General features: G+C 49.1%; 1 protein-coding gene across 1 annotated transcript in view; it reads right to left on the bottom strand.

The window, feature by feature from the left end:
* The window catches only part of LOC115463719 (stimulated by retinoic acid gene 6 protein-like), a 393,767-nt gene that overhangs the window by 244,620 nt on the left and 122,375 nt on the right, over positions 1–26,772 (bottom strand). Inside the window, exon 5 of the mRNA XM_030194443.1 lies at positions 21,590–21,690. Within this exon, the coding sequence (XP_030050303.1) occupies positions 21,590–21,690 (101 nt within the window). The remainder of the gene's footprint in view (positions 1–21,589; positions 21,691–26,772) is intronic.

Genomic DNA, 26,772 nt, shown 5'->3' with positions numbered 1-26,772 from the left:
AGGGGGTTGTGCAGGGGGTACGGGCCCAAGCGCATGAGTGGGGGGACAGAGTGGAATTAGAGGAGGTCTTGGAGGACAGGGAGAACCTAGAAAAGGAGGGGGTGAGGTTGGGGGAAGGGGGAAAGGGAGGGTGAGGGATAAGGGAGTGGGATTGGATAGCACAAAGAAGAAGAAAGGAAGGAAGAAAGAAAGGGGGAGGGGGAGGTAAAGGTGGGACTGGCAGGGGGGGGGAGGGGACGGGCGGGGGAGGACGATGGCCACACAGAAGAGGACCTGTCTCGGGGTGCAAAGGGGGAACATCAGGAGGTTAGGGTACAGAGCACAGGAGGTGTTGAGCAGCTCGGTTACTCTCAATGAGAAAGGCGGGACTTGTATTAACATTTGTTACCCTTAATGTGGCCAGTATCTCCTCCCCAAAGGCGCAATGCTTGGCGTATGACAGGTTTGCGCGGGTTCGGGCGGATTGTTTCCTGATACAGGAAACCCAGCTGACGTCTCTGGAAAAGATCAGGCGGGCAAGACGGGCCTGGAGGAGGGGACCCTCGGTGTGGGGGTTGGCGGGGGACAGGTATGGGGGAGTGGGAATTTTATTTAAGACGCACCAGGTGAATATCCAGAGGGTGGTGGAGTTGGGGGTGGGGAGATGCCTAGTGGTAGATGTGATTTGGGAGGGAAGAGCGTCGAGGGTGGTCATCGTGTAAGGGCCCCAGAGTAAGAGGGCAAGGGTACTCCTTTTTGGGAAAATTCGGCCCTACCTGTACACCTCACGCCAGGTAGTCTGGGGTGGGGACTTCAACACTATATTGAGGAAAATGGATAGTGGGGGACGGTCGATGCAGGTGAGCTATGATGGGGTGAGACTGGCAAGGATTATGCAGGAGGCAGGGTTGGTTGATGCACATGTGGAGTTTTGTGAGGGACAGGAAGGGTTCACATTCTTCAAAGGACACTGCAAGAGCAGAATAGATCGATTCTTGGTGAAGAAAGGGGTTGGTCTGGGGGGCCCAAAGATTGTGGATGTGGACTTTTCGGACCACCATATGGTGAGGGGGGGGGGGGGGGGGGGGGGTGGGGGCGGGAGCACAGAGGCCAGAGAGAGGGTTATGGAGGCTGATCTTAAAGTGGTTAAGTAACAGGCAGGTGCAGGAGGAATTTCTTGGGTTTTTGGACGACCAGGTTACAGTGCAAGGAGCATTTTCATCGATTGGAGGGTGGTGGGACACGGTGAAAAGACGCACACGGGGTTTTTTTTTAAGGCAGGCGAGATGGGAGGGTAGGGAAAGGACGAAGCTGGGTCTGGCGGTTAAACAGAAGAGGGACAGATTAATTTCTCAGCGGGGGAGTGAGGTGGAAATAAGGGAACTCCAAGAGCTCCTGGAAAAGGTGCAGTACAATCGTTACACTTCGTTGGTGTATGAACGAGATTTCGGGAAGATGTTTAGCCCGGATCCCTTCGCCTGTTGTAGGGAAAGGAGGGACCATAGGGTGGTTGAGGGAGTCCGGGACACACGAGGGATCCTTCAGGATTCCAAGGAGGGGATTTTAGGTGTAGTAGGGGATTACTTTGAAGCATTCCTCTCAGCCCAGCAGATAGATAAAGAGCAGAATGTCGATGGGGGAGCGGGTGCAGCTGATAAAGGCTCATTTAGTTCCCTTGTTTCTATTTGTTAGCTACATCTGCTTGTTGCCGGAAAGCCGCTATACGGCCCTCTATAGCATGTTTTTCCAGTTGCTCTGGGGAAACAGGATGAACCCAGTGAAGCGTAATGTTACATATCTGCCCAGGAAGGAGGGGTGGGGGGGTGGGAATGGTAAACCCGGTCCTGTTCTTCAGTGCGCTGTTCCTGCAGTTTAATTTGGGAAGGGCGGTAGGGCAGGAGCCCCCGGGGTGGGCGCGGAGTGTCCTGCAATGGTGGAGCAGGTACTGGGACCTATGGCAGCAAGGGGGAGGGTAGTAGCTCTGCGGAAGGGGGCCCCGGGGAGGGTAGGCTACTGCAAGACCCTGGCGAAGCTGGTGAGGGGTGTGGGGGGTGTCAGTGGCAGAGGTGAAGGAAGGACAGCGGGGGGTTTGGATGGAGAGAGTTCGATCACAGATGTTTTCAGCGCCTCTAGCGCTGCAGGATGTGCCAGACCCAGTGTTACAGCAGGGATTGCGGTTGATTACATCTGACCGGATCCCTGTGAAATACACAGACATTGCATGGCTGTCCTTTCACGGTAAACTGAATGTGAGAGCCAACTTGAAAGATCGCAAAGTGCAGGACAGGGGATGTCCAAGGGGGGAATGTGCTGGGGTCGAGGAAACAATGGAGCATTTCCTGCAGAAATGCCCATTTTCGATCCAGGTTTCTGACCGGGTTTCCTCTCTGTTGCAGATCCCCAGTTTCCGTCGGTACACCTATGCAGACTGGGTATACGGTCCATCTGTAAAAGTAGGGCGCTTGGACCCGGAGACACGCTTTCTGATATCAGTGATACTCCAATACTGCTTCTGGATGGCGCGGTGTGGGGTCTCCCTGCACCAGGATGTCCGGTCAGCGGAAAACGTTAGCTGGGATGTGGTGAGGGCAGTGCAGGAAGCAGCAAAGTGGGAAAGGGTGGAGAAGGGGGTGGAGAAATCCGCATGGTGGTGGAAGCACGTCAGGCTAAAACCACCATGAGGGGCTTTCAGTTTGCTGTTTGCAGGGGTTTGGGGGACTCTGTGGTATCTGGCTGATTGATTCAATGTAATATCATGTGGGGGGGAGGGGGGTTTGTATATAGGTAGGATGCTGTTGGGGGATGTGAGGGGAGGGTTGGTTGCTTTTTGCATGTGTGTAATTTGTTTTTAGTTTTTTTTGCAATAAAAAGAGTTCTCCAAGTATCTACCACCTTCCTGACTTTATTCCTGAGTGGGCCACCCTGCAACCTCAATTCATATCCTCTAGTTCTACTACCTTCCCGTCTCTGGAAAAGATTTGTTTGTATATTAATACCTTTCAAATATTTCAATGCATGTATCATATCACCCCTCTCTCTCCTTTCTTCCAGGGTATACATCTTCAGGCCATTCAGTCTCTCCTCATACATCTTGTGGCACAAACCCCATATCATTTTTGTTGCTTTTCTCTGAACTGTTTCTAGTCTTTTTACATCCTTAGCAAGATACACCCTCCAAATCTAAACACAATACTCCAAAAGGAGCCTCACTAATGAGTTGTACAGGGGCATCAACACCTCTTTTCTTCTGCTAGTTATACCCTTCTCTCTGCAGGCTTGCATCCTTCTGGCCATGGCCACTGCCTTATTACATTGTTTCTCTACCTTGAGATCCTCAGACACCATCACTCCAAGGTCGCTCTCCTGACCTGTTCTCATCAGTCTCTTGCCTCCTATCTCATACATTTCCTTTGGATTTATGCACTTCTTCACATTAAATTTTAACTCCAGACCTTTGACTATTCTTCTAATTTTTGGCGATCTCTTTTCATGGTTTCTACTTCCTCTGGGGTATTCACTCTATTGGCTATCTTTGTGTCATCTACAAAAAGGCAAACTTTTCCTTCTAACCCTTCAGCATTGTCTGTCACAAATATATTAAACACCCCAGTACCAATTCTTGAGGCATTCCACTACTCGCTTTCCTTTCCTCCAAGCAAATTCCATTTACCACCACCCTGTGTCACCTATCGGTTAACCAGTATCCAATCCAGTTCACCACTTTAGGTCCTAAGTTCAGCCCTCTCAGTCCTTTTGTGAGGAACCGTATCAAAGGCTTTGCTGAAATCCACGTAGATTACATCTAGCTGCAGATCTGGGCGGTTTACAGGTTAAAAACAGAAAATTCAGAAAAGGACTACAATATTTGATAGGATAGATAGAGGGGCATAATCGAAAGGGACGCCCAAGTTTTGCTGAGGACGTCCTCGCAAACTGTCTCGATGGAGGGCTGGGGAAACCCGTATTATCGAAACAAGATGGACATCCATCTTTCGTTTCGATAATACGGTCGGGGACGTTCAAATCTTGAAATGTAGGCTATCCTTAGAGATGGCCGTCCCTAGGTCATTTCTGATTTTCGGCAATAATGGAAACCAAGGACGCCCATCTCAGAAACGACCAAATGCAAGCCCTCTGGTCATGGAAGGAGCCAACATTCGTAGTGCACTGGTCCCCCTCACATGCCAGGACACCAACCGGGCACCCTAGGGGGCACTGCAGTGGACTTCATAAATTGCTCCCAGGTACATAGCTCCCTTACCTTGTGTGCTGATCCCCACTACCCACAACTGTACACCACTACCATAGCCCTTATGGGTGAAGGGTGGCATCTAGATGTGGGTACGCCTGCCTGAAGTACACTGCACCCACTAAAACTGCTCCAGGGATCTGCATACTGCTGTGATGGACCTGAGTATGACATTTGAAGCTGGCAAAAATATTTTTAAAGATGTTTTTAGGGTGAGAGGGAGTTAGTGACCACCGGGGGAGTAAGGGGAGGTCATCCCCGATTCTCTTCGGTGGTCATCTGGTCAGTTCGGGCACCATTTTGTGCCTTGGTCGTAAGAAAAACAGGACCAGGTAAAAGTCGTCCAAGTGCTCGTCAGGGACGCCCTTTTTTTTCCATTATGGGTCGAGGACATCCATGTGTTAGGCACGCCCAATTCCCACCTTCGCTACGCCTCCAACACCCCCCCGTGAGCTTTGGTTGTCCCTGTGACGGAAAGCAGTGGGGGACGTCCAAAATCGGCTTTCGATTATACCGATTTGGATGACCCTGTGAGAAGGACACCCATCTTCCGATTTGTGTTGAAAGATGGGCGTCCTTCTCTTTCGAAAATGAGCCTGATAGTATCACTCAGCAGTAGCACATTCAGTCAAAGATGAAAGGTAAATAGAGGAGAAAGAGGAAGGGGAGGAGGACAGTGTATAAAGCAAGGACCAGGGGAGAGGTGAGGATTTAACAGTGAGACATGACAACATAACTCTTCCAAACTTTTCTATAATTATGTCACGGTTGTCGTCACCGACGTCCATGCCTTGCTCATCTGTACTGTGTTCCTCCTTCTTAACCTACTAAAATTACATGCAGTTCCAGTCAGTGACCTTTGGGGTCATGTCGCGTGCCCGAGGACCTTGGCACACATTCAGGCTTCTTCCCCGGGAGCACTGGTTTCGTGAGTCCTTGGGCCACTACCGTGGAGCGGCAGTGGCAGGCAAGATCACCTACAAGGTAGAGATGAGACAAGACTGGACTGGAACCCCGGACTGGAGTTCTACACAGGACTACTCAGAACTGGAACGCACCGGACGGGTGCGCACTGGAGTGGGGCCCGCTGGACTGGACACACTGGAGTGGCCCCACCGGACTGGAACATACAGGAGAGAAACCCGCTGGACTGGAACCCGGACTGGACCTAGGCTTCACCTACACTTGACTGCCTTCCCCCTCGGGTTGAGCCCTCAGGTTCTGGCAGCCGGTAGGACTTACAGGAACCGCAGGAATGAAGGTCCAGGAGTGCCCCCTGGCCCCTAGGCGATGGCAAGGCAGACAGGCAGGGAATGTCCGGGTTCTGGCAGTAGGCAGGTTCAAAACAATGGTCACAGAAGGGCTGGAAACCCACAGAGCAATACACACAGAAGGGCAGAAAACCCACAGAGCAATAAACACAGAAGGGCTGGAAACCCACAAAGCAATAAACACAGAAGGGCTGGAAACCCACAAAGCAATAAACACAGAAGGGCTGAAAACCCACAAAGCAATAAACACAGAAGGGCTGAAAACCCACAAAGCAATAAACACAGAAGGGCTGGAAACCCACAAAGCAATAAACACAGAAGGGCTGGAAACCCACAAAGCAATAAACACAGAAGGGCTGAAAACCCACAGAGCAATAAACACAGAAGGGCAGGAAGCCCACAGAGCAAAAAACACAGAAGGGCTGAAAACCCACAGAGCAATAACACAGAAGGGCTGGAAACCCACAAAGCAATAAACACAGAAGGGCTGAAAACCCACAGAGCAATAAACACAGAAGGGTAGGAAGCCCACAGAGCAATAAACACAGAAGGGCTGAAAACCCACAGAGCAATAACACAGAAGGGCTGGAAACCCACAGAGCAATAAACACAGAAGGGTAGGAAGCCCACAGAGCAATAAACACAGAAGGGCTGAAAACCCACAGAGCAATAACACAGAAGGGCTGGAAACCCACAAAGCAAAAGACAAGGAAAGCAAACGGTGCTAACAGCACACTAACCTCGGGACCTAAGGCACTGCGGAGGAAATGGCAATGCAAAGGCCAGAACTGTAGTCTCCAAGTCACTAATAAAGCTCATCAACACCAGAGCCACAGCTGCAGCAATCACCTTGCAACCAAACAGAGGCTTGACACACAAAGCAGTCATCCCATAGGAAGGAACAGCGGGAGCCATCTTGGATACTGGCAAGGAGGAGGAAGCGGCAGCCATCTTGGAAGAGGCAAAGCCCACACAGGTGAGATTCAGTAGGGCAATCAGCACACAGAGCCAGAGAGAAACTAAGACAGAGACAGACACAGAGACAAGCAGAAGCCAGCACAGCCACTGACTCCCAGAAACAGGGTAAGTATGAGGGTGGTCACGGCCACAGACGTGACAGTACCCCCTCCTCAAGACCCCCCTCTCGGTCTCCCTGAGGAGGTCAGGTGTCCAGGGGTAACTGTGGTGAAACCTTCTGATCGGTTTCAACCCCCAGACATGGATCACTGGACTGGAAGTCACAAAGAAGTTCAAAACTGGCGGACAGGAGCGGAACTTGTCAACAGGAGGCTCCTTCCAATCACCGCTGGGCCAACTCAGGAACTTGGATGCATCAAGAGGAACCATGTTCAAAAGGAACCCTTCTCTGAGGGAACCCAGACTGAACTCAGGAAGCAAACCGGGACTGGGACCCGGACTAGAGTCAAGAAGCAAACCGGGACTGGAACCCAGGTGTGCGTCAGGAGCTTGACTGGAACTGGAACTCAGAGCAGGCTCAGCATCTTGGCTGGAAGTGGAACTAGGAATGGACTCAGCATCTTGGCTGGAACTGGAGCTCGGAGCAGGGTCAGCATCTTGGCTGGAAGTGGAACTTGGAACTGACTCAGCATCTTGGCTGGAACTGGAGGTAGGAGCAGGGTCAGCATTTTGGCTGCAACTGGAACTTGGAACAGACTCAGCATCTTGGCTGGAACTGGAGCTTGGAACAGAAGTTGAACCGGGACTGGGACCCGGACTGGAATCAGAGTCTTGACTGGAACAGGAATTCTGAACAGGAGTTGAACCGGGACTGGAACCCGGACTGGAATCAGAAGCTTGACTGGCAGGGCCCCTCAAACTGGACTCAGGAGCTTGGCTGGGAGCACCCCGCGAACTGGACTTTAACTGAGGCTTGGCAGAACACACCCTTTGGACAGGGATCGGAGGCTCGAGCGGAAGCGCCACTCGAACTGGCCTTCGGAGCTTGATTGGAGGTACCCTCCAGACTGGAAGCGGAGGTGCCACCTGAACCACCCTGTGGACTGGCATCGGAGGCTTGGTTAGAAGCCCCCCTCGAACTGGACGGGTCACTTGAACAAGAACCGGAGACTTGACCCGAAGCGCCACTTGCACAGGAATCTGAGGCTCCATCGAAGGCTTCCCTCGGACTGGACTTGGAGACTTCAAAGGGCGTGCCACTTGAACGAGGACTGGAGGCTCGACCTGGAGCGCCACTTGCATAGGAATCTGAGGCTCCGTCAGAAGCACCCCACGGACTGGACTCAGAGGTTTCAGAGGGCGTGCCAGTTGAACGAGGACTTGAGGCTCGACCTGGAGCACCACTCGAACAGGAATCCGAGGCTCCATCGAAAGCCTCCCTCGGACTAGACTCGGAGCCTTAAGTGGCATCGTTACTTGGACTTGAATTGGAGGTTCAGTATGAAGCATCCCCTGGACTGGACTCAGGCTCTTAAGCGGCCGCGCTACTTGAACTGGGGTCAGGGGCTTGGTAGGAAGTACCCCTCGGACCGGCTTAGGAGCTTGGCTGGACTTGACATCCCGAACAGGAGCTGAACTGCGAGGGGCACCCCGATTGTTCTGTACCACCCGCTGGGAAGCCCCGAGCGTGGGCCTTCCACAGCGTATTCGTTCAGCCTCTGCTTCTGGAGTATCCCGCAGGGCTGGCTCCTCGAGAAGTCTGTAGCGGTATTCATAAAGCTGAGTCAACGGATCAATATCCGAAACTGGGCTATGGTGGACCCTACACCTCTGGAGACGCTTTCGCTCAGCTGCCGCTTCCAAAGTATCTCTCAGGGTTGGATCAGACAAAAGTTTCTTCCGGTAGTCGCGGAGGGTCAAAAAACGATTCACAGAAAAAATTGGGTTGATATAGGGATCGGACCACAAATTAAGGACTACCTCCGGATGGTTCGTGAGGAACTCGGACATGGACGGTAGTCCCCGCTGGGCGGATGATCTTGCCGGACTCATGGCCTTTGCATTCTGTCGCGTGCCCGAGGACCTTGGCACACATTCAGGCTTCTTCCCCGGGAGCACTGGTTTCGTGAGTCCTTGGGCCACTACCGTGGAGCGGCAGTGGCAGGCAAGATCACCTACAAGGTAGAGATGAGACAAGACTGGACTGGAACCCCGGACTGGAGTTCTACACAGGACTACTCAGAACTGGAATGCACCGGACGGGTGCGCACTGGAGTGGGGCCCGCTGGACTGGACACACTGGAGTGGCCCCACCGGACTGGAACATACAGGAGAGAAACCCGCTGGACTGGAACCCGGACTGGACCTAGGCTTCACCTACACTTGACTGTCTTCCCCCTCGGGTTGAGCCCTCAGGTTCTGGCAGCCGGTAGGACTTACAGGAACCGCAGGAATGAAGGTCCAGGAGTGCCCCCTGGCCCCTAGGCGATGGCAAGGCAGACAGGCAGGGAATGTCCGGGTTCTGGTAGTAGGCAGGTTCAAAATAATGGTCACAGAAGGGCTGGAAACCCACAGAGCAATACACACAGAAGGGCAGAAAACCCACAGAGCAATAAACACAGAAGGGCTGGAAACCCACAAAGCAATAAACACAGAAGGGCTGAAAACCCACAAAGCAATAAACACAGAAGGGCTGAAAACCCACAGAGCAATAAACACAGAAGGGCAGGAAGCCCACAGAGCAAAAAACACAGAAGGGCTGAAAACCCACAGAGCAATAACACAGAAGGGCTGGAAACCCACAAAGCAATAAACACAGAAGGGCTGAAAACCCACAGAGCAATAAACACAGAAGGGTAGGAAGCCCACAGAGCAATAAACACAGAAGGGCTGAAAACCCACAGAGCAATAACACAGAAGGGCTGGAAACCCACAGAGCAATAAACACAGAAGGGTAGGAAGCCCACAGAGCAATAAACACAGAAGGGCTGAAAACCCACAGAGCAATAACACAGAAGGGCTGGAAACCCACAAAGCAAAAGACAAGGAAAGCAAACGGTGCTAACAGCACACTAACCTCGGGACCTAAGGCACTGCGGAGGAAATGGCAATGCAAAGGCCAGAACTGTAGTCTCCAAGTCACTAATAAAGCTCATCAACACCAGAGCCACAGCTGCAGCAATCACCTTGCAACCAAACAGAGGCTTGACACACAAAGCAGTCATCCCATAGGAAGGAACAGCGGGAGCCATCTTGGATACTGGCAAGGAGGAGGAAGCGGCAGCCATCTTGGAAGAGGCAAAGCCCACACAGGTGAGATTCAGTAGGGCAATCAGCACACAGAGCCAGAGAGAAACTAAGACAGAGACAGACACAGAGACAAGCAGAAGCCAGCACAGCCACTGACTCCCAGAAACAGGGTAAGTATGAGGGTGGTCACGGCCACAGACGTGACAGGTCACTATAGAGTGGTGGAGGCCAAGCTGGTGATGTCATCAGCACTGAGCACTGGCTTCTGAGTGTGCTCAGTTAGGGTTACCATTCGTCCGGATTTCCCCGGACATGTCCTCTTTTTGAGGGCATGTCCGGGGCGTCCGGCGGATTTTGCCTGCACCCACGTTTGTCCGGATTTCTGGACAAACATGGGCGCGGGTGCGGGCAGGCGCGTGCGTGTGGGCGGGCGATCGGCGCCGTGGTAACCCTACTCCCGTCCCCTCCCCTTCCTTACCATGTTCCCTGGTGGTCTAGTGACGTCTTCGAGGCAGGAAAGAGCCCCCTCTTTCCTGCCTGGAGCGCTGCCTCCCCTGTCTATCATCCTCCTCGGTCTGGCTGGGGATTCAAAATGGCCGCCGAGAGTTGAACTCTCGCGAGGCCACTTCAACTCTCGGTGGCCATTTTGAATCTCCAGCCAGACCGAGGAGGATGCAGCAGGCAAGGACAGGCAGCGCTCCGGGCAGGAAAGAGGGGGCTCTTTCCTGCCCCGAAGAGAAGACCCTACTAGACCACCAGGGCTAGATAGTAAGTGAGGGGGGGAGTATGTGAGGGGGGGGGGGAACCATGTGACGGGGGGCGGGGAATAGAGGGGCGGAACGAGGACCCGAAGGGGGCGTGGCGGGGGCGGGGTAGGGGGCGTGACATGTGTCCTCTTTTTCAGGGGACACAAAATGGTAACCCTATGCTCAGTGTTGTGGCAATTATCCTTGATGGGGCCCAGGGCTTGCCTGGGCTCTGCTAGTTCCTACTACTGTTTCTTTGCTAGGCCGTGGCCTGAAGCTTTGCCTACAGCTTTCTCCTTATGCTGTGTTTCAGTGGAAGTCTGCCTTCAAGTTTGGTAGTCCTGAGGAGTAAAAGCTTTGCTACAGCTTTTACTTGCCTGCCTTGGGAGCGTCGGCTCGGGCTTTGCTACTTTCCTTGCCTGCCTTGGAAGCGTCGGCTCGGGCTTTACTATTTTCCTTGCCTGCCTTGGGAGTGTCAGCTTGGGCTTTGCTACTTTACTTCACCAGCTCGGCCCTTGCTACTTTATGCACACTTTGCTGCAGCCAGTGTTGAGAGGCGCAACTGGGCTGCTTTTGTTTGATTCCCTTATACAGCTAGGCTGTTCTACTTTACCTTACTTTATGTTTTATGTTTGCCTTGCTTCAGCTAGGTTAGACTGTATAGCTAGGCTGCCTGTTTTCCTTTCTATGCCCTATGGCTACCCTTTTAGCCCTGTGTTTTTTTTGCTGCTAATAGAGCTGCCTCAGTTCATTTCCACTTGTGGTCCGGTCCAGTTCTTGGGAGCACTATGAGGGGACTCAGTCTACCCAGAGGTGGTTGGGTGATTCTCACGCAGCCACCTCTGGGCCAAGGGCTCACAAACATCACAGATTGCCAGAACCATGAGCTTGATGGAGTCCCCTGCTGCCATCTCGCTGCTCGAGGAGCTGGCGGGAAGAGTGCTCCAATTATCTGAGGCTGTGGCCACCCTTGTCCAGCGGCTGGATTCACAACAGGAGGAGGCAGCTAGGTCTAGGGCCTCTCCACCCAGTATGGGCAGTGGTAGCCTTGTTTTTCTGGGGATCCTACTGAATGCAGAGGCTTCCTTAACCAATGTCAAATTCTCTCTGCAGCAGAGAGATTTTCCTGATGATAGGACAAAGGTAACTTACATTCTGTCACTGCTCTCTGGCACTGCATTGGCTTGTGTGTCCCGATTGTGGGAACGCGGGGACCCCATTTTGAACAACAACTTATCTGAATTTTTTGCTATGTTCAAACAGACCTTTGGAGAACCTGGAAGAAATACTGTAGCAGCATCTGAGGTACTCAGGATACGACAGGGTGAATGCACCCTGAACACTTATGCCATTCTTTTTCGCTCCTTGGTGACCAAATTACAATGGGCCAATCATAGCCTATCAGCTATCTTTTGGCAGGGACTTGCCTCACGCATTAAGGATGAGTTGGCTGGCAGGGAGCTTCCGGAGGAGCTGGATGCTTTAATTGATTTATGTGCCAAGGTGGACTATCGGATTAGGGAGCGAGCTCAGGAGAGTCCGTCTCTTCGGGCCTCTGGTCGCAAGAGTCCCGTCCTCAGACCTGGGTAAGTGAATTGCACAGTTGCCTCCCCTCAGGAGAGGAGATGCTGGTGCCAAAAGAACCTCAACCTGCATGCAGTGCAGGGGCGCGAGTCAGTTAGTGAAAAAGTGCCCAAGGAATTCGAGGAAAAGACCCACCCTAGCCTGCACCAGGGAAGCAGGGGGTAATCATAGGAAGCCTAGCTCCCCAGACTCAAGTATCTGTTCCAGTAAGCTTCCGGACTTCATCCGATTTGGTCTCCACCACTGCTTTAGTTGACTCTGGGTCAGCAGGGAATTTTATTAATGCTCAATTTGTTGCCGCCAATAAAATATCCACTAGAATCCTTGACCGGCCCATATCCATTACCTCCATCTATAATATGGTCCAAGGAACGGTTAGAGAAGTGACAGAAGGGTTATTAATGGTTACAGGGGCTTTACACTCCCTACACATCCTATCCAAGGCCACACATCCTGTAGTCCTAGGATTGCCCTGGCTTAGTACCCATAATCCTCAGTTCCACTGGGGCTCCAGTCAATTTGTATCCTGGGGGATGGAGTATAGAAACGGATGTCTGGAACCGGTGCAGCCTCGTCCACCACCAGCACCCGAGCTCGAGGTAGCTCAAGTGGACTTGCCTTCAGGGTTGCATCTTTTGTGGACGTTTTCTCCGAGAAAAAAGTGGAACTATTACCACCACACAGACCTTGGGCTTGTCCTATTGAACTGGAACCCGGCACATGCTCCCTCAAAGTATACCCTTTGTCCAGGACTGAAACCAAGGCTATGAGTGAGTACGTCCAAGAGAACCTGGCCAAAGGCTTCATCCGCCCATCTACATCCCCGGCCAGGGCCGGCTTCTTTTTTGTAGAGAAAAAGGATGGGAGCCTTCCCCCATGCATCGACTACTGGGGACTTAATGCCATCACCGTGAAGAACCGCTATCCGCTTCCACTCATCATGGAACTGTTTGATCACCTCCAGGGAGCCCGGGTATTCTCCAAGCTGGACCTCCGGGGGGCGTATAATCTTATCAGGATCCATGAGGGGGACAAGTGGAAGACGATGTTCAACATGTGTGATGGTCATTATGAGTACCTGTTGATGCCGCTTGGGCTCACTAATGCCCCTGCAGTGTTCTAAGCATTCGTGAATGAAGTCTTTCGGGATCTGTTTCAAAGGCGTGTCCTCGTCTACTTGGATGACATCTTAATCTTCTCCAAGTCTCTCGAAGAGCATCGGTCCCAGATGAAAATGGTACTACGAAGGCTGCGGAAGAACCAGTTATATGCGAAACTGGAAAAATGCATCTTTGAGATGAAGGAATTGCCATTCGTGGGGTACATCATCTCCGATGTTGGTCTTCAGATGGACCCAAGTAAAGTAAAGGCGGTAGTGAATTGGCCTCCCTCTACTTCACGGAAGGCGCTGCAATGTTTTCTTGGGTTTGCCAATTACTATTTCCAGTTCATACCTCACTATTTGACCTTGGTCAGCCCGCTGACCGCCCTAACCCGGAAAGGGGCTGCTCCTCGGCACTGGGAGGAAGAGGCTGTTAGGGCTTTTGACCGGCTCAAGCAGACATTTACCAAGGCTCCATTGCTGCAACACCCTGACCCTACAGGCCATTTTGGTAGAAATGGATACCTCTTCGGTTGGGATAGGAGCCATCTTGTCGCAGGGTACCCCTGGAGGAAAATTGTGACCCTGTGCCTATTACTCTTGCAAGTTCTCTCCAGCGGAGCACAACTACGCCATAGGGGACCAAGAACTGCTTGCAGTCAAATTAGAGCTCCAGGATGCATTCTGGGATCAAGATGGCGTCCGTGAGAGGGAGCGTTGTCTGAAGGCTCCTGGAACCCAGCCGATTTACCCAGCATTTGATTTCTTGTTCACCTTCAATATGGTGAAAAGAAAAGGAAAAACGGGAGTTAAAGCCGCATCTAACCCCGCGAATACCTTAACGCCGAGTCAACCGACTTTGGAAGCTTACGGGATTCAGACTCGTGGAAGTCAGACTCCTGCCCAGGTTGGATCCTCAGTACAGCTTGAGGATCTTGGCGTGGAGGCGGAGGCGTTGTCGCTGAGTCCGCCTACCCAGACTGCCCCTCCGAGACCGGGTGGAGTTGCGGAGCCGGCTGGAGAGCCTCGATTGGGATTTTCTGAGGCGGATAGCGGCCCAGTCGGATTTTCGACGCCGGAGGATATGACAGCACAACGGAGGGAGAGAGATGATGATTCTCTCCCCTCTTTTTCCCTGGCATCTTCCCCAACGGAAATCAGAGTAAAGGTGAAGCCGGCAGCCGTGACTGTTGAGGCTCTCTGGGAGGTAATTCAAACTATGAATACATCACTACTCCAGTTATCTTCCTCGTTTAAATCTGAAGTGCAAGAATTAAAACAACACCAACAGACCTTGGAGATGAAGGTCCAAGCACAGGAAGAAAAAAGTGAGTTCAATTTGTGCGAGATAAAAAAATTTACAACTAGCTATCGGTAATATGAGTATAGAACGGGACATTGCACAAAGGAAGATTGAATACTTAGATAACCAACTAAGGCGTAACAACATAAGGATTTTAAATTTTTCAAAGGTGCCTATGATATCTCCAGTGGAAATGCTGAAAAAATATTTCTCTGATGTTTTAAAAATTCCTAAAGAACTTTTGCCACCTATAATAAAAGCATACTACATTACCGGTACTACAAAATCATCAGTGGAGACACCAGAACTGAATTTGACTCAAGTACTTGAAACATCTCTTGAACTTGTCACTGAACGCACGACACTTCTTGTGTCCTTCACCTTTGAGACTGATCGTAACAACATTTTGAGATTGTACTTCAGATCTATTTCAGCCCAATTTTATGGGTCAAAGATACAAATCTTTCCTGATATTAGTAAAGTAACTCAAAAAAGGAGACGAGAGTTTTTGGGTCTTCGTCCCCGAATCCTCTCATTAGGGGGTACTTTCAAACTTAAATTTTCATGTAGATGTCTTATCTCCTTAAATGAGACTTATTATGTGTTCTTTGACCCAGACAAACTGCGGCAACTGATTACAGCTAGAGAAAGTGGTGGTACGGCAGTTTTGAATGCCCCAGAGACAAGCTGAAACTGCTGGCAGGGGTCTGCTTCTTACCCTCTCAATTTAGTTTGTTTAGAGATTACTCTCGTTCACTACCTTATACTATTTGCTTTGTATCTTGATCATAGTTAGTGGACTAAGTACTAAAAAAATTGCTTGTTCCTTGTTTATTTGAAGGAAGAGGGTATATTTTCTTATGCAATTTCCTGTATTGCCTACATTTATGTTAAATGAATGTATTATTTTGAAATTATAAATAAGTAAATTAAAAAAAAAAAATTAGAGCTCCAGGAGTGGAGGTATCTTCTGGAAGGCGTCAATCACCACAAACATTTGGCCTATTTGACAAATGACTCAATGCGAGACAGGCCCGGTGGGCCCTATTTTTTGCACAATTTCGTTTTATTTTGAAGTTTCGCCCAGCTGAGCAAAATGGTCAGGCAGACGCCCTTTCCAAATTGTGGGAAGGCAAAGAAAGTGAAGAAGGACCACAATTCATTATTGATCCAATGAGGATTGAAGTGGCAGCTTTTTAGGTGGGAAGACTCCCTCCGAAGAAAACAGTGGTAACCACAAGATTGCAAGGGAAAGTATTGATGTGGGGCCACGATTCTCACTTTGCAGACCATCCCGGAGTTAAGGGAACTTGGCAAATCATTTCACGGAACTACTGGTGGCCACATTTGAAGACTGATGTCTGTGAATATGTAACGTCTTGTTCTCTTGTTCTGTATGTGCCCAACGCGAGTGGGCTTAGCTGACCATGGGGGCTTTTATAGCCGTTGGCCATTTCTGGTCAACCATGGATGCATATAGCGATGGACTTTGTGACCAATCTACCTATGTCCGATGGTCACACTGTGATTTGGGTGGTCGTGGATCCCTTTAGTAAGATGGCACATTTCATAGCTTTACCCAAGTTACCCACAGCGACCGAATTAGCCAAACTCTGTCTACGAGAGGTGATCCGGCTCCACGAGGTACCTGAGCCCATTGTCTCGGATAGAGGACCTCAATTCATGACCAGATTTTGGAGGGGCCTAAACCAAATACTACAAACTAAGGGCTAGATGCACTAAACTTAACAAGCCAGCAATGTGGTTTTTAAACTGGTTCTAGCCAGTTTAACGCGCAAGTAGTAAACCAGGACATGCACAAAAGGGCATTGTCCTGTCACGGTAGAAGCTAACGAAAACGGAATGTAGATGAGCAAATTAGTATTATAATGTGTATAATTAGTATTATAATGAGATGCACTACTGTTTTCCGATCCCCTTACCTTGGAAAACCTAACGGGAGGTCTGCACTTCTCGTTGGGGCTGCTATGAGGGAATCGGAAGAGAGGTTAACTGAGGGGGGGGGGAAGAGAGAGAGAGAAACCCTGCAAGTAGGGTGAGAGAAGGCAATTAACAGGGAAGCGAATGGAGTGAGGACAGGAGGATGAAGAGAGACCGCCCACCAGAGCACTTTTCCGTTTCCCTCGGGTGGTCCTGCAGCCGGCTAGAGCTTTGCCCGTCGCCAGCAGGGAGAGAATGGTGGAAGCCATGAGAGGAGCGCGCACCGGTCCTGTGCGGGCTGCACGAGGCGCAGCTCGCGGGACTACTCTGATACATTGCCGGTATCAGCATCGGTGCAGGGAGCTGTGCCTAAGGAGGGCTTCGCACTCTCCACAACAGAAGATAAACAGTGAGAACAGCGGAAGTGTGAGCAATTTGGATTCTTTTTGTCTCTACCTTTCGGGCACCCTTGAGTTTGAAGAAAAGCCCGTCCTGCTCGTCAGGGACGTCCTTTATTTTTGTTGTTGTGTTTTGAGCGAAGGACATCCATAAAGGACATCCTTGGCATGTGCAGAGCAGCCAGCATAACGCTTGGCTGCTCTGCAGTGACGTAGCAGGGGGGGCTGCCACCAGGGGCGGGGCGGTTCGCCGTTGCAGCCCCCCCCCCCCCGGGTGCAGCACGATGACACCCCCCGACCAGCTCCCGTACCCTACCTTTAAAAAGAATATCGGGATCCGAGGCGAGGCGCAGCGCCTCGCGCCTGCCCTGCACGTAAAAGAAACGTGGACCGGGCCTCCCTTCTCTCGCTCTGTCTGTCCCGCCCTTGCGGAAATAGGAAGTTGCGACATTTCTTTTATGTGCAGGGCAGGCATGAGGCGCTGCGCCTCGCCTCGGATTCCGATATTCTTTTTAAAGGTAGGGTGCGGGAGCTGGTCGGGGGGGGGGGGTATCGATGCATCAAGCGGGGGTGAGCTGGCAGGGAGCATCCCCCCCCCCGAGCTCACACCCGGGGTGGACCGCCCCTCCCGCCCCCCCCTTGCTACGCCACTGCTGCTCTGCCATGCTCAGCTGGCTGACTGGCTTGGAAGGAAATCGCATGCAAATGTGCTAGCAGCGAGCAGCTCATTTGCATGCGATTTCCTTGATGCATGCCCGTTTCTTACCGATTCGCTAAGGAATCGGTAAGGGAAGGGCTTTAACGTTTTTGTTAGTGCATCTACCCCTAAGTGCGATCTTATGATAGGATACCATCCATAAGCAAACGGGCAAACTGAATGTATCATCTAGTGCCTAAAAGCATATCTTTGCATGTACATCTCTTCGGCCCAAGACAATTGGTCTGAGTTACTGCCGTGGACCGAGTTTTCCTAAAACAACCACACCAGCAACTCCATGGGTAGTACCTCCTTCTTACTTGTTTATGGTCAACATCCAAGGATTCCTAACCCGGTGCCCTTATCATCCGACTTACCAGCATTAAAGAAACTACTGCAGCACCTTCCGACCCTATGGAAATCCGCAAAGAAATCTCTACTTAAAGCCTCTAAGCAGTACAAAGTCCAGGCGGACAAGAAGAGGCGCCCTGCGCCAGACCTGAAAGCAGGAGATCTGGTGTGGCTTTCTACACAGAATCTGAGGCTCCGCACTCCATCCTCCCAGTTTGCTTCTAACTTTATTGGGCCTTACCCCATCCTTAGACGGGTTAACTCAGTCACCTATCAAATAAAACTTCCCTGCTCTCTGCGGGTACATAACACCTTCCATATTTCCCTGCTCAAACCTGCAGTATTGAGGGCCGGTCAGAAGAGTTTCCCAGGCCCTAATATCGTTCAGGTGAATCCCGATGAAGAATTTGAGGTTTCTACTATCTTGGATTCCCAAGTCAACAGGGGGGCCCTGCAATTTCTTGTAGCATGGAAGGGCTGTGGACAGGATAAAACTCTTGGGAGACTGCGTGCTATGTACATGCTCCGGTACTGGTATGAAAATTCTTTACTAAGTTTCCCTGGAAGCCAGGAGCCCGGAGGGGGGTGCTTAAGGAGGGGGTACTGTCACAGTCGTCGTTGCCGACATCCGTGCCTTGCTTGTCTGTGCTGTGTTCCTCCTTCTTAACCTACTAAAATTACCTGCAGTTCCAGTCAGTGACCTGTGAGGTCATTATAGAGTGGTGGAGGCCAAGCTGGTGATGTCATCAGCACTGAGCACTTCTTAAGCTGGCTTCTGAGTGTGCACTGCTCAGTGATCTGGCAATTATCGATGGGGCCCAGGCTTGCCTGGGCTCTACTAGTTCCTGCTACTTTTTCTTTGCTAGGCCGTGGCCTGAAGCTTTACCTACAGCTTTCTCCTTATGCTGTGTTCCAGTGGAAGTCTGCCTTCAAGTTTGGAAATCCTGAGGAGTAAAAGCTTTGCTACAGCTTTCACCTAATGCTGTCTTCCTGTGAAGCCTGCTTTCAAGCTTGGTAGTCCTGAGGAGTAAAGCTTTGCCTTCAGCTTTTTCTTGCCTGCCTTGGGAGCGTCGGCTCGGGCTTTGCTACTTTACTTCACCAGCTCTGGAAGCGTCGGCTCGGATCTTACTACTTTATGTAAACTTTGCTGCAGCCAGTGTTGAAAGGCGCAACTAGGCTGCTTTTGTTTGATTCCCCTATACAGCTAGGCTGTTCTACTTTACCTTATTTTATGTTTTATGTTTGCCTTACTTCAGCTAGGTTAGACTGTATAGCTAGGCTGCCTGTTTTTCTTTCTGTGCCGTTTGGCTACCCTTTTAGCCCTGTGTTTTTTTTGCTGCTAATAAAGCTGCCTCAGTTCATCTCCACTTGTGGTCCGGTCCAGTTCTTGGGATCACTCTTAGTTCTGAGGGGACTCTGATTGGGTGATTCTCATGCGGCCACCTCTGGGCCAAGGGCTCACAAACGTCACAAATTAATTGAAAGTCTGTTCGAAAAGTCTGGTTTTCAGAGCTTTTTAAATTCCTTAAAGGAACGTTCAGACCATAGGCGCCTGGTATAAGAGGCTTGGAGAGGCTAAGCCTCCCCTGCTGTGCTCTGAGGGGTTTAAATTGATGATTTACCTCCATCCTCACAGCAGGAGCTGCAGTAAAAGCCCTCTAGCCTTGTGAATCAGTTGTAGAAATTGATTTATGGTTTGTTTACCTTACTGCTGGGAGGGGGGAGGGGGGTTGGCTGGAGGTGTCCTGGGTTGCCAGGGAGATATTTAACGAGGATGACTTCCTGACCTGCACTGAGGGCAGATAGCAGCAGAATCGGATACTGGACCAGCATGATCAGAAAAAGTCACCAGATAACAAAGGTAGATAAGATCATTTTATTTTCATTATAGTGTTTGGAATATGTCCACTTTGAGAATCAGGTGCTCAACATTAAAAGTTTATATTTATTTACTTATTTATGGCATTTTATCCCACATTAATTAGGGTGTTCTGTGGCTCTGCATGAGAATTGTGATGATATGATCCCTTGTTTCATATTGTTGACGGTCTGCATTTTTCGTATGGGTGGTATATTGGTGTATTAGGTTCTGCCCAGTGTAATATTTATGGTACAGTAAGGTTCTGAGTGTGTTTTTGCACAAAGTTGTGCATAGTGTTTTGCAGTTGAGCGATTGTGCTTAGAATATGCTTTGAGCAACCACTTTATTCTTTGACATATGATACATATCTAATATCTAAATTTAATAAAGGGTATTAATTGTGACTTATTTTTATTGATTTATTTTTTCTGTGTTATCAGACAATTATGGATTTAAGCTCCACCCCTGGCCCCACCCCTAACCCTGCCCCCTTTAGTCTCCCCAAACAGTTGGGCTACCGACCGCCTATGGTTCAGACCATATGAACAGCAGGAGGGAGTTCCATTGGGCAGGGGCTGCAAAAAAGAATGCGCGATGGCACAACCCATTGGATTCTAGAAAGTTAACTGTCTTTTCTTTCAGCAGTGATCCATTATTTTTCCTACCACCAATGTGAGCCTTACCAGCCTGTAATTTCCTACTTCTTACTTGTCCTACTTTATGTGAAGATGGACTACATCTGCTCATCGCCAATCTCGTGGAACCTATTCCAACTCTAAAGGTATATTAAATAAATCCTTAAGAGGTCCTGGCAGCATTTCTCTGAGCTCTCTCAGTATTCTGGGATGTATCTCATCTGGCCCCATTGCTTTGTCCACTTTCAGATTTTCAAGTTGTTTATAAATGCTTTCTACTGTGAATAGTGAAGATTTGCACCACAACCATATTTTTCGGAGAAGAAAGAACATGACTGTTCATATGGTGTGAGTTGCAGTTAGATCTGATGATCCCCATTAAAAAAAAATTATTTATGTCATTGCAGTTAAAGTAAATTTGTTATGAAGATTTGGATGTTTGGGACACTTGGCAAACTTATATGATAATTGATTGCTGGCATTCAATTATTGGTGCTAATTGGCTCATTGTTCAATTAAATTGTATGGGCAAATTGGGCACATGCCCAAATTTGCTTGCACAATTTTAAGCACCATATAGAATTAGGGGGTACACATGCATAAGTGCTAGTGTTCTATAATTTATGCACACAAAGGACACCTAACTAAGAGGTTTACCCCTGGATTCAATATATGGAACTCAAAATTGCATGTGCAAATGAGTAATCAGCCAATTAGCACATGTAATTGGGGGCTAACAATCAATTATTGGTTTTAATTGGCAACAGTTTGAATTTATGCATGCATCTTGCTAAGCACTAGTCTATAAAGACGTGTGCATAAATCTTTTAGCGCGCATCTGACAAGGGGGCATGGTCATTGGAGGAGCATAGGTGGGTCAGGGGCGTTCATTAAAGATGCACACAGTATTATAGAATTTGGGGGATCCGCGCCTAATTTATGCAGAAGGATTTACATCAGGTTTCAGGTGATGTAAATCTTTGTTCCTAAAGCTGGGTGTGGATCCTGCTGCTATGCGTTATTCTATAAATGGTGCCCAATTTGAAGCACTGTTTATAGAATAGTGCTCATAGCTCATTTTTTTTCAGCATCCAAATTTGGGTGCCATTTACAGAATCAAGTCCTTAATGTGTATCTTTTTCCATTTGCTAATTTTCAAAGAGGAACAACGTGGGTAGTTTCTCTTTGAAAATTCACATAAAGTACATGCATTAAGAGCTCTGACATTGTTTATGGGGTGTTTGAAAATCATCCTCTAAATACATGCCAATTAAAAAAAACACACATAAAACTAAGTAAACTTACACAACAATTCCAAAGTGACCAATGAGGTGATAGAGCTTGTTATCAATCTGTTTTCGGTTTAATCGGTGTTCAAGGAAGGACAGCACCACAATGATGAAAACCTAGAAAAGAATAGCAGTCTGATTAGGGCTCAGTTAAATGTGTACTTTTTCCTTGCTGGTGTCACTGATGGTGCCAGCAGTGCTCCAATTGAAAGGGTAAACATTTCTCAGTCAATATTCAGCCAGTGGCCTATCTGGGTATTTGCCAGCTGCCAGAACTTAACACAGGTCCTAGTCAATATTCAGCCAGGACCCACATAAGACACTTTTCTGGATCCCAGCTGAATATTGGCTGGGACTCAGATAAAGGGGTCTATCAGTCCGCTGCTCGTTGCATTCACCCAATCCTTCCAATTCCACCACCTGCTTTTTAATATATTTATAAATGATTTAGAAATGGGAGTAACTAGCGAGGTAATTAAATTTGCTGATGACACAAAGTTATTCAAAGTCGTTAACTCGCGACAGGATTCTGAGAAATTACAGAAGGACCTTACGAGACTGGGAGACTGGGCGGCTAGCAGTGGCATAGCCAGAAGTCAATTTTTGGGTGGGCCAACAGGTTGGATGGGTGGGCACTAGACAGTGGTGTGCTGGTAAATGTTTAACAACAGGCTCTCTCCCCGGTCCACCTCTATGCCCCCCCCCCCCCCCCCCCGTCCACCTGTGCACCTCCCCTCAAAATTGCAGAGCTGGCTATAGCCGGAGAGAGAGCCTTGGGGGTGGGGGAGGCAATGCATTACTCTCTCCAGGAAAAAAAACATTAAATGATCCCAGGTTCCAATCTAATTCATGTTTAATGTGGGATAAAATGCCATAAATAAGTAAATAAATATAAACTTTTAATGCTGAGCACCTGATTCTCAAAGTGGACATATTCCAATCATTATAATGAAAATAAAATGATTTTTTTTTCTACCTTTGCTGTCTGGTGACTTTGTTTTTCTGATCATACTGGCCCAGTATCTGATTCTGCTGCTATCCGTCCTCTTTACTCCGTTTCCAGGGCTTCCTTTCCATTTATTTCTTTACTTTCCGCCTTTCTTCTTCATTTCTTGCTCTGGGTCCTCCGCAGACTTGACTGTCCAGTGGATCCAGCTTCTGCCTATTTTCTTCATCCATGTGCAATTTTCTCCTCTCTTCCTTTTCCCTCATCTCATCTCCTTCCTCACTCTTCCCTCCCCTCCATCCATGTCCAGCATTTCTTCTCTCTCCCTTCCCTCTCCTCCATCCATATCCAGCAGCCTCCTCTCTCCTGCCCTTCACTCCACCCATCCATGTCCAGCAACCCTCCTCTGCCCCCTGCCCTCCCCTCCATCCACCCATGTCCAGCAACCTTCCTCTCTCCTCTTCCCTCCCCTCCATCCACCCATGTCTAGCAACTCTCCTCTCCCCTCCATCCATCCATACCCAGCAATTCTCTTCTCTCCCCTGCCCCTATCCATCCATCCCCAGCAATTCTCCTCTCTCCCTTGCCCCCCCACCTCCATCCATCCATCCATCATCCCCAGCAATTCTCCTCTCTCTCCTGCCCCTCACCTCCATCCATCCATCCATCCCCAGAAATTCTCCTCTCTCCCCTGCCCCCCACCTCCATCTATCCATCCCCAGCAATTCTCCTCTCTCCCTTGACCCCCACCTCCATCCATCCATCCCCAGTGACTCTCCTCTCTCCCCTCCCCTCCCGCTCCCATCCATGTCCAGCGATTCTCCTTCACCCCCATGCATCCTTCCCTCCCGTTCCATTCCACCTGCCCGCCCTCTCTCTGACGGCAGCGCTTCCCAGACACTGTCTACCGCTGCCACGATTGCACGATCTACCTCCTCCCTCTATCTCACTCTCAACAGCAGCGGTAGCAATTCAAACACGCTACCTCCTGCTTCTAACCCGGAAGTGTCTCCTCTGCAGAGTTAGAAGCAGGAGGCAGCGTGTTTGAATCGTGACGCTACCACTGCTGTTGAGAGTGAGACAGAGGGAGGAGGTAGATCGTGCGATCGTGGCGGCGGTAGGCAGCGTCTGGGAAGCGCTGCCATCAGAGAGGAGGCAGATGCAGGATCAGCGCTGCCTGCTCCCTCCGCTCCGCTGCTGAGTGGGCCTGAACCCAAACTGGGTGGGCCTAGGCCCATCCAGGCCCACCCATGGCTACGCCCCTGGCGGCTAGATGGCAGATGATGTTTAATGTGAGCAAGTGCAAGGTGATTCATGTGGGGAAAAAAGAACACGAATTATAGCTACGTCATGCAAGGTTCCACGTTAGAAGTTACGGATCAAGAAAGGGATCTGGGTGTCGTCGTCGATAATACACTGAAACCTTTTGCTCAGTGAGCTGCTGCAGCTTGGAAAGCGAATAGAATGTTGGGTATTATTAGGAAAGGTATGGAAAACAGGTGTGAGGATGTTATAATGCCGTTATATCGCTCCATGGTGCGACCGCACCTTGAGTATTGTGTTCAATTCTGGTCGCCGCATCTTAAGAAAGATATAGTGGAATTGGAAAAGGTACAGCGAAGGGCGACTAAAATGATAGCGGGGATGGGACGACTTCCCTATGAAGAAAGTCTAAGGAGGCTAGGGCTTTTCAGCTTGGAGAAGAGACGGCTGAGGGGAGACATGATAAAGGTATATAAAATAATGAGTGGAGTGGAACAGGTGGATGTGAAGCGTCTGTTCACGCTTTCCAAAAATGCTAGGACTAGGGGGCATGCGATGAAACTACAGTGTAGTAAATTTAAAACAAATCGGAGAAAATTTTTCTTCACCCAACGCGTAATTAAACTCTGGAATTTGTTACCGGAGAACGTGGTGAAGGCGGTTAGCTTGGCAGAGTTTAAAAAGGGGTTAGACGGTTTCCTAAAGGACAAGTCCATAAACCGCTACTAAATGGACTTGGGAAAAATCCACAATTCCGGGAATAACATGTATAGAATGTTTGTACGTTTGGGAAGCTTGCCAGGTGCCCTTGGCCTGGATTGGCCGCTGTCATGGACAGGATGCTGGGCTCGATGGACCCTTGGTCTTTTCCCAGTGTGACATTACTTATGTACTTATGATTCCTCAAACACTCCCATTCTGATTCCCTCTCCCCTCATCCTGCCATCCTCACTATTTACCCAGAGGTAATGCGTAGTGGTAGGGTAGGAGTGGACTTCCTCTAGTCCCACTGAATCTGGCTCCAGGTTCACAAATCGATTAGTTAGTGATTCTCCTTGAAGATATTAGTTTCATTTTCCTTTATTGTTCTATGATGAGATTTTAAGGGTTATTATACATTCTTTCTTTTTAAAATTTTAATTTATTTATTTATTATTACATTTATATCCCACATTTTCCCACTGATCGCAGGCTCAAAGTGGCTTTCAAAGTGTGTAGTGCAAGCTACAGTCCAAGAAAAACAATTATACAAATTGAGAATAAGATATAAAATACCAATTAAACATCAAAAGGCAAGTGATAATGACAGGTAATTATTGTCCTTGGATCTGAGTTTATAGTAATAGTTAATTCAAGTTAGGTTAAACCTGGGGAATATGCCTTCTTAAACAAAACTGATTTCAATAATTTTCGGAAATTTAGGTAGTTCTGGGTAGATTTTATTTGTTTGGGTAGAGCATTCTATAGTTGAGTGCCTATATATGTAAAGTGGGTGGCGTAAATTGATTTGTACTTAAGGCCACTACAGTCTGGGTAGTGTAAGTTCAGATATGATCTTGAGGTACTGAATCTGTTTCTGGGTGGTAAGTCAATTAATTCGAGCATATATTCTGGGACTTCGCCAAAGATTATCCTGTGAATTAGTATGCATATTTTAAAGGCTACTCGTTCTCTAATGGGGAGCCAGTGCAGAATTTCTCGAAGTGGTTTTGCAGATTCAAATTTGGGTTTTCCAAAGATCAGTCTAGCCACAGTTTTCTGAGCTGTTTGTAATTTCTAAATGTAGAAAATAGTAGTCATTTGGATTGCTATGAAATGTTTTCATTTTTTACTTATGACTATTGTAAAGCTGGGTCTTATTATGATTTTATAAAGGTATATAGTATGATATGAAACTTTCACCTTGTATTCATCTGAAGTGATGTACTTTCTTTTTGTGAGACAGTGAGTGGTATAGGAACACTCCCTCACTGAGGGTGTAGGTTAGCCACTTTATAGCTGGTGGCACTAACCTGCCATATCAGAGGCTGTCAGAGAGGCAGGGCTCAGGCTGGGAGGTGGTTAAATGCACTGGAGCAAAGTGGATCAGGGAGGCCCTGAGTGTAGAGGGTTCCAGGAGGGAGGTCTCAATATAGTGGTCTCCAGGAGAGGGAGAGAGAGAGAGCAGGAACCTGAGTGCAGAGGACTCCCAGGTTTTTCCCATTGGCTGCAGTACTTGGGGAGAGCCTGGGGAAAAGGAGTGTCTCTCAACAGAGATTGTTACCCTGTAATTGTTAGCAGGTCAAGGTTTCAGTGAAGTACGAGAACTTTCCTTGCAACCTCAGCGCTAAGAGAGTGAATGTTGTCTAGCCCTATGCAGTTGTATAAGAGAGAGACTACAAGAGTCTGTGTTAAGAAGTGATTGTATATTTAACCTGTGAAACCTATGTCTGGGACAAGGTGTAGGAACCCTGAACCAAGAGAGAAAATTAGTGTAAACTGAAGTGTGGAACCTGTCAGGGACAGCGTTCCAGGATTATGTTTAAGAGACTTTATTGAGAGTGAAAAGCCTGTGAGGAAACAGGCCTGATTATTTCCCTTTTTTCTTTTGACATTGCACTGCCCTCTGTCTGTATTTTGTGAGGACTTCACGCCTTTCCATTGCTCACACTACCACATATGGTGGCAGCTTGGGGATTTTTGTGTCTCTGCATTGTTACGTTTCTGCTAGCAGGCTGGGGAGGGGCTGGGAACCTCTCTGCCAGGGTAGCTTGGAGGGACTTGCTTGCTATTGGTCAGCTGAGTAGTAGCTGACGTCTGCAGCTCAGACGTCAGTAGCCAGGATCTATTTTTTCCTGCAGTTCCTGGTAAACGTTGCTTTGGCGTTATAGGTTTGTGCCTGCTGGAAGCCTCTTTCTTACCTCTGCTTGGAAAGCTGTTGCTCTGTGGAGGAGGGGTAGATAGATATCTGTTGTCTCTCTCTCTCTCTCTTTGTGTTCCCTAAGGCTGGT

Source organism: Microcaecilia unicolor, chromosome 2, assembly GCF_901765095.1.
Source record: "Microcaecilia unicolor chromosome 2, aMicUni1.1, whole genome shotgun sequence".
In the NCBI taxonomy this organism is placed as follows: domain Eukaryota; kingdom Metazoa; phylum Chordata; class Amphibia; order Gymnophiona; family Siphonopidae; genus Microcaecilia; species Microcaecilia unicolor.
The sequence above is the reverse complement of the archived record's forward strand: the minus strand, read 5'-3'. Positions and strand labels throughout refer to the sequence as shown.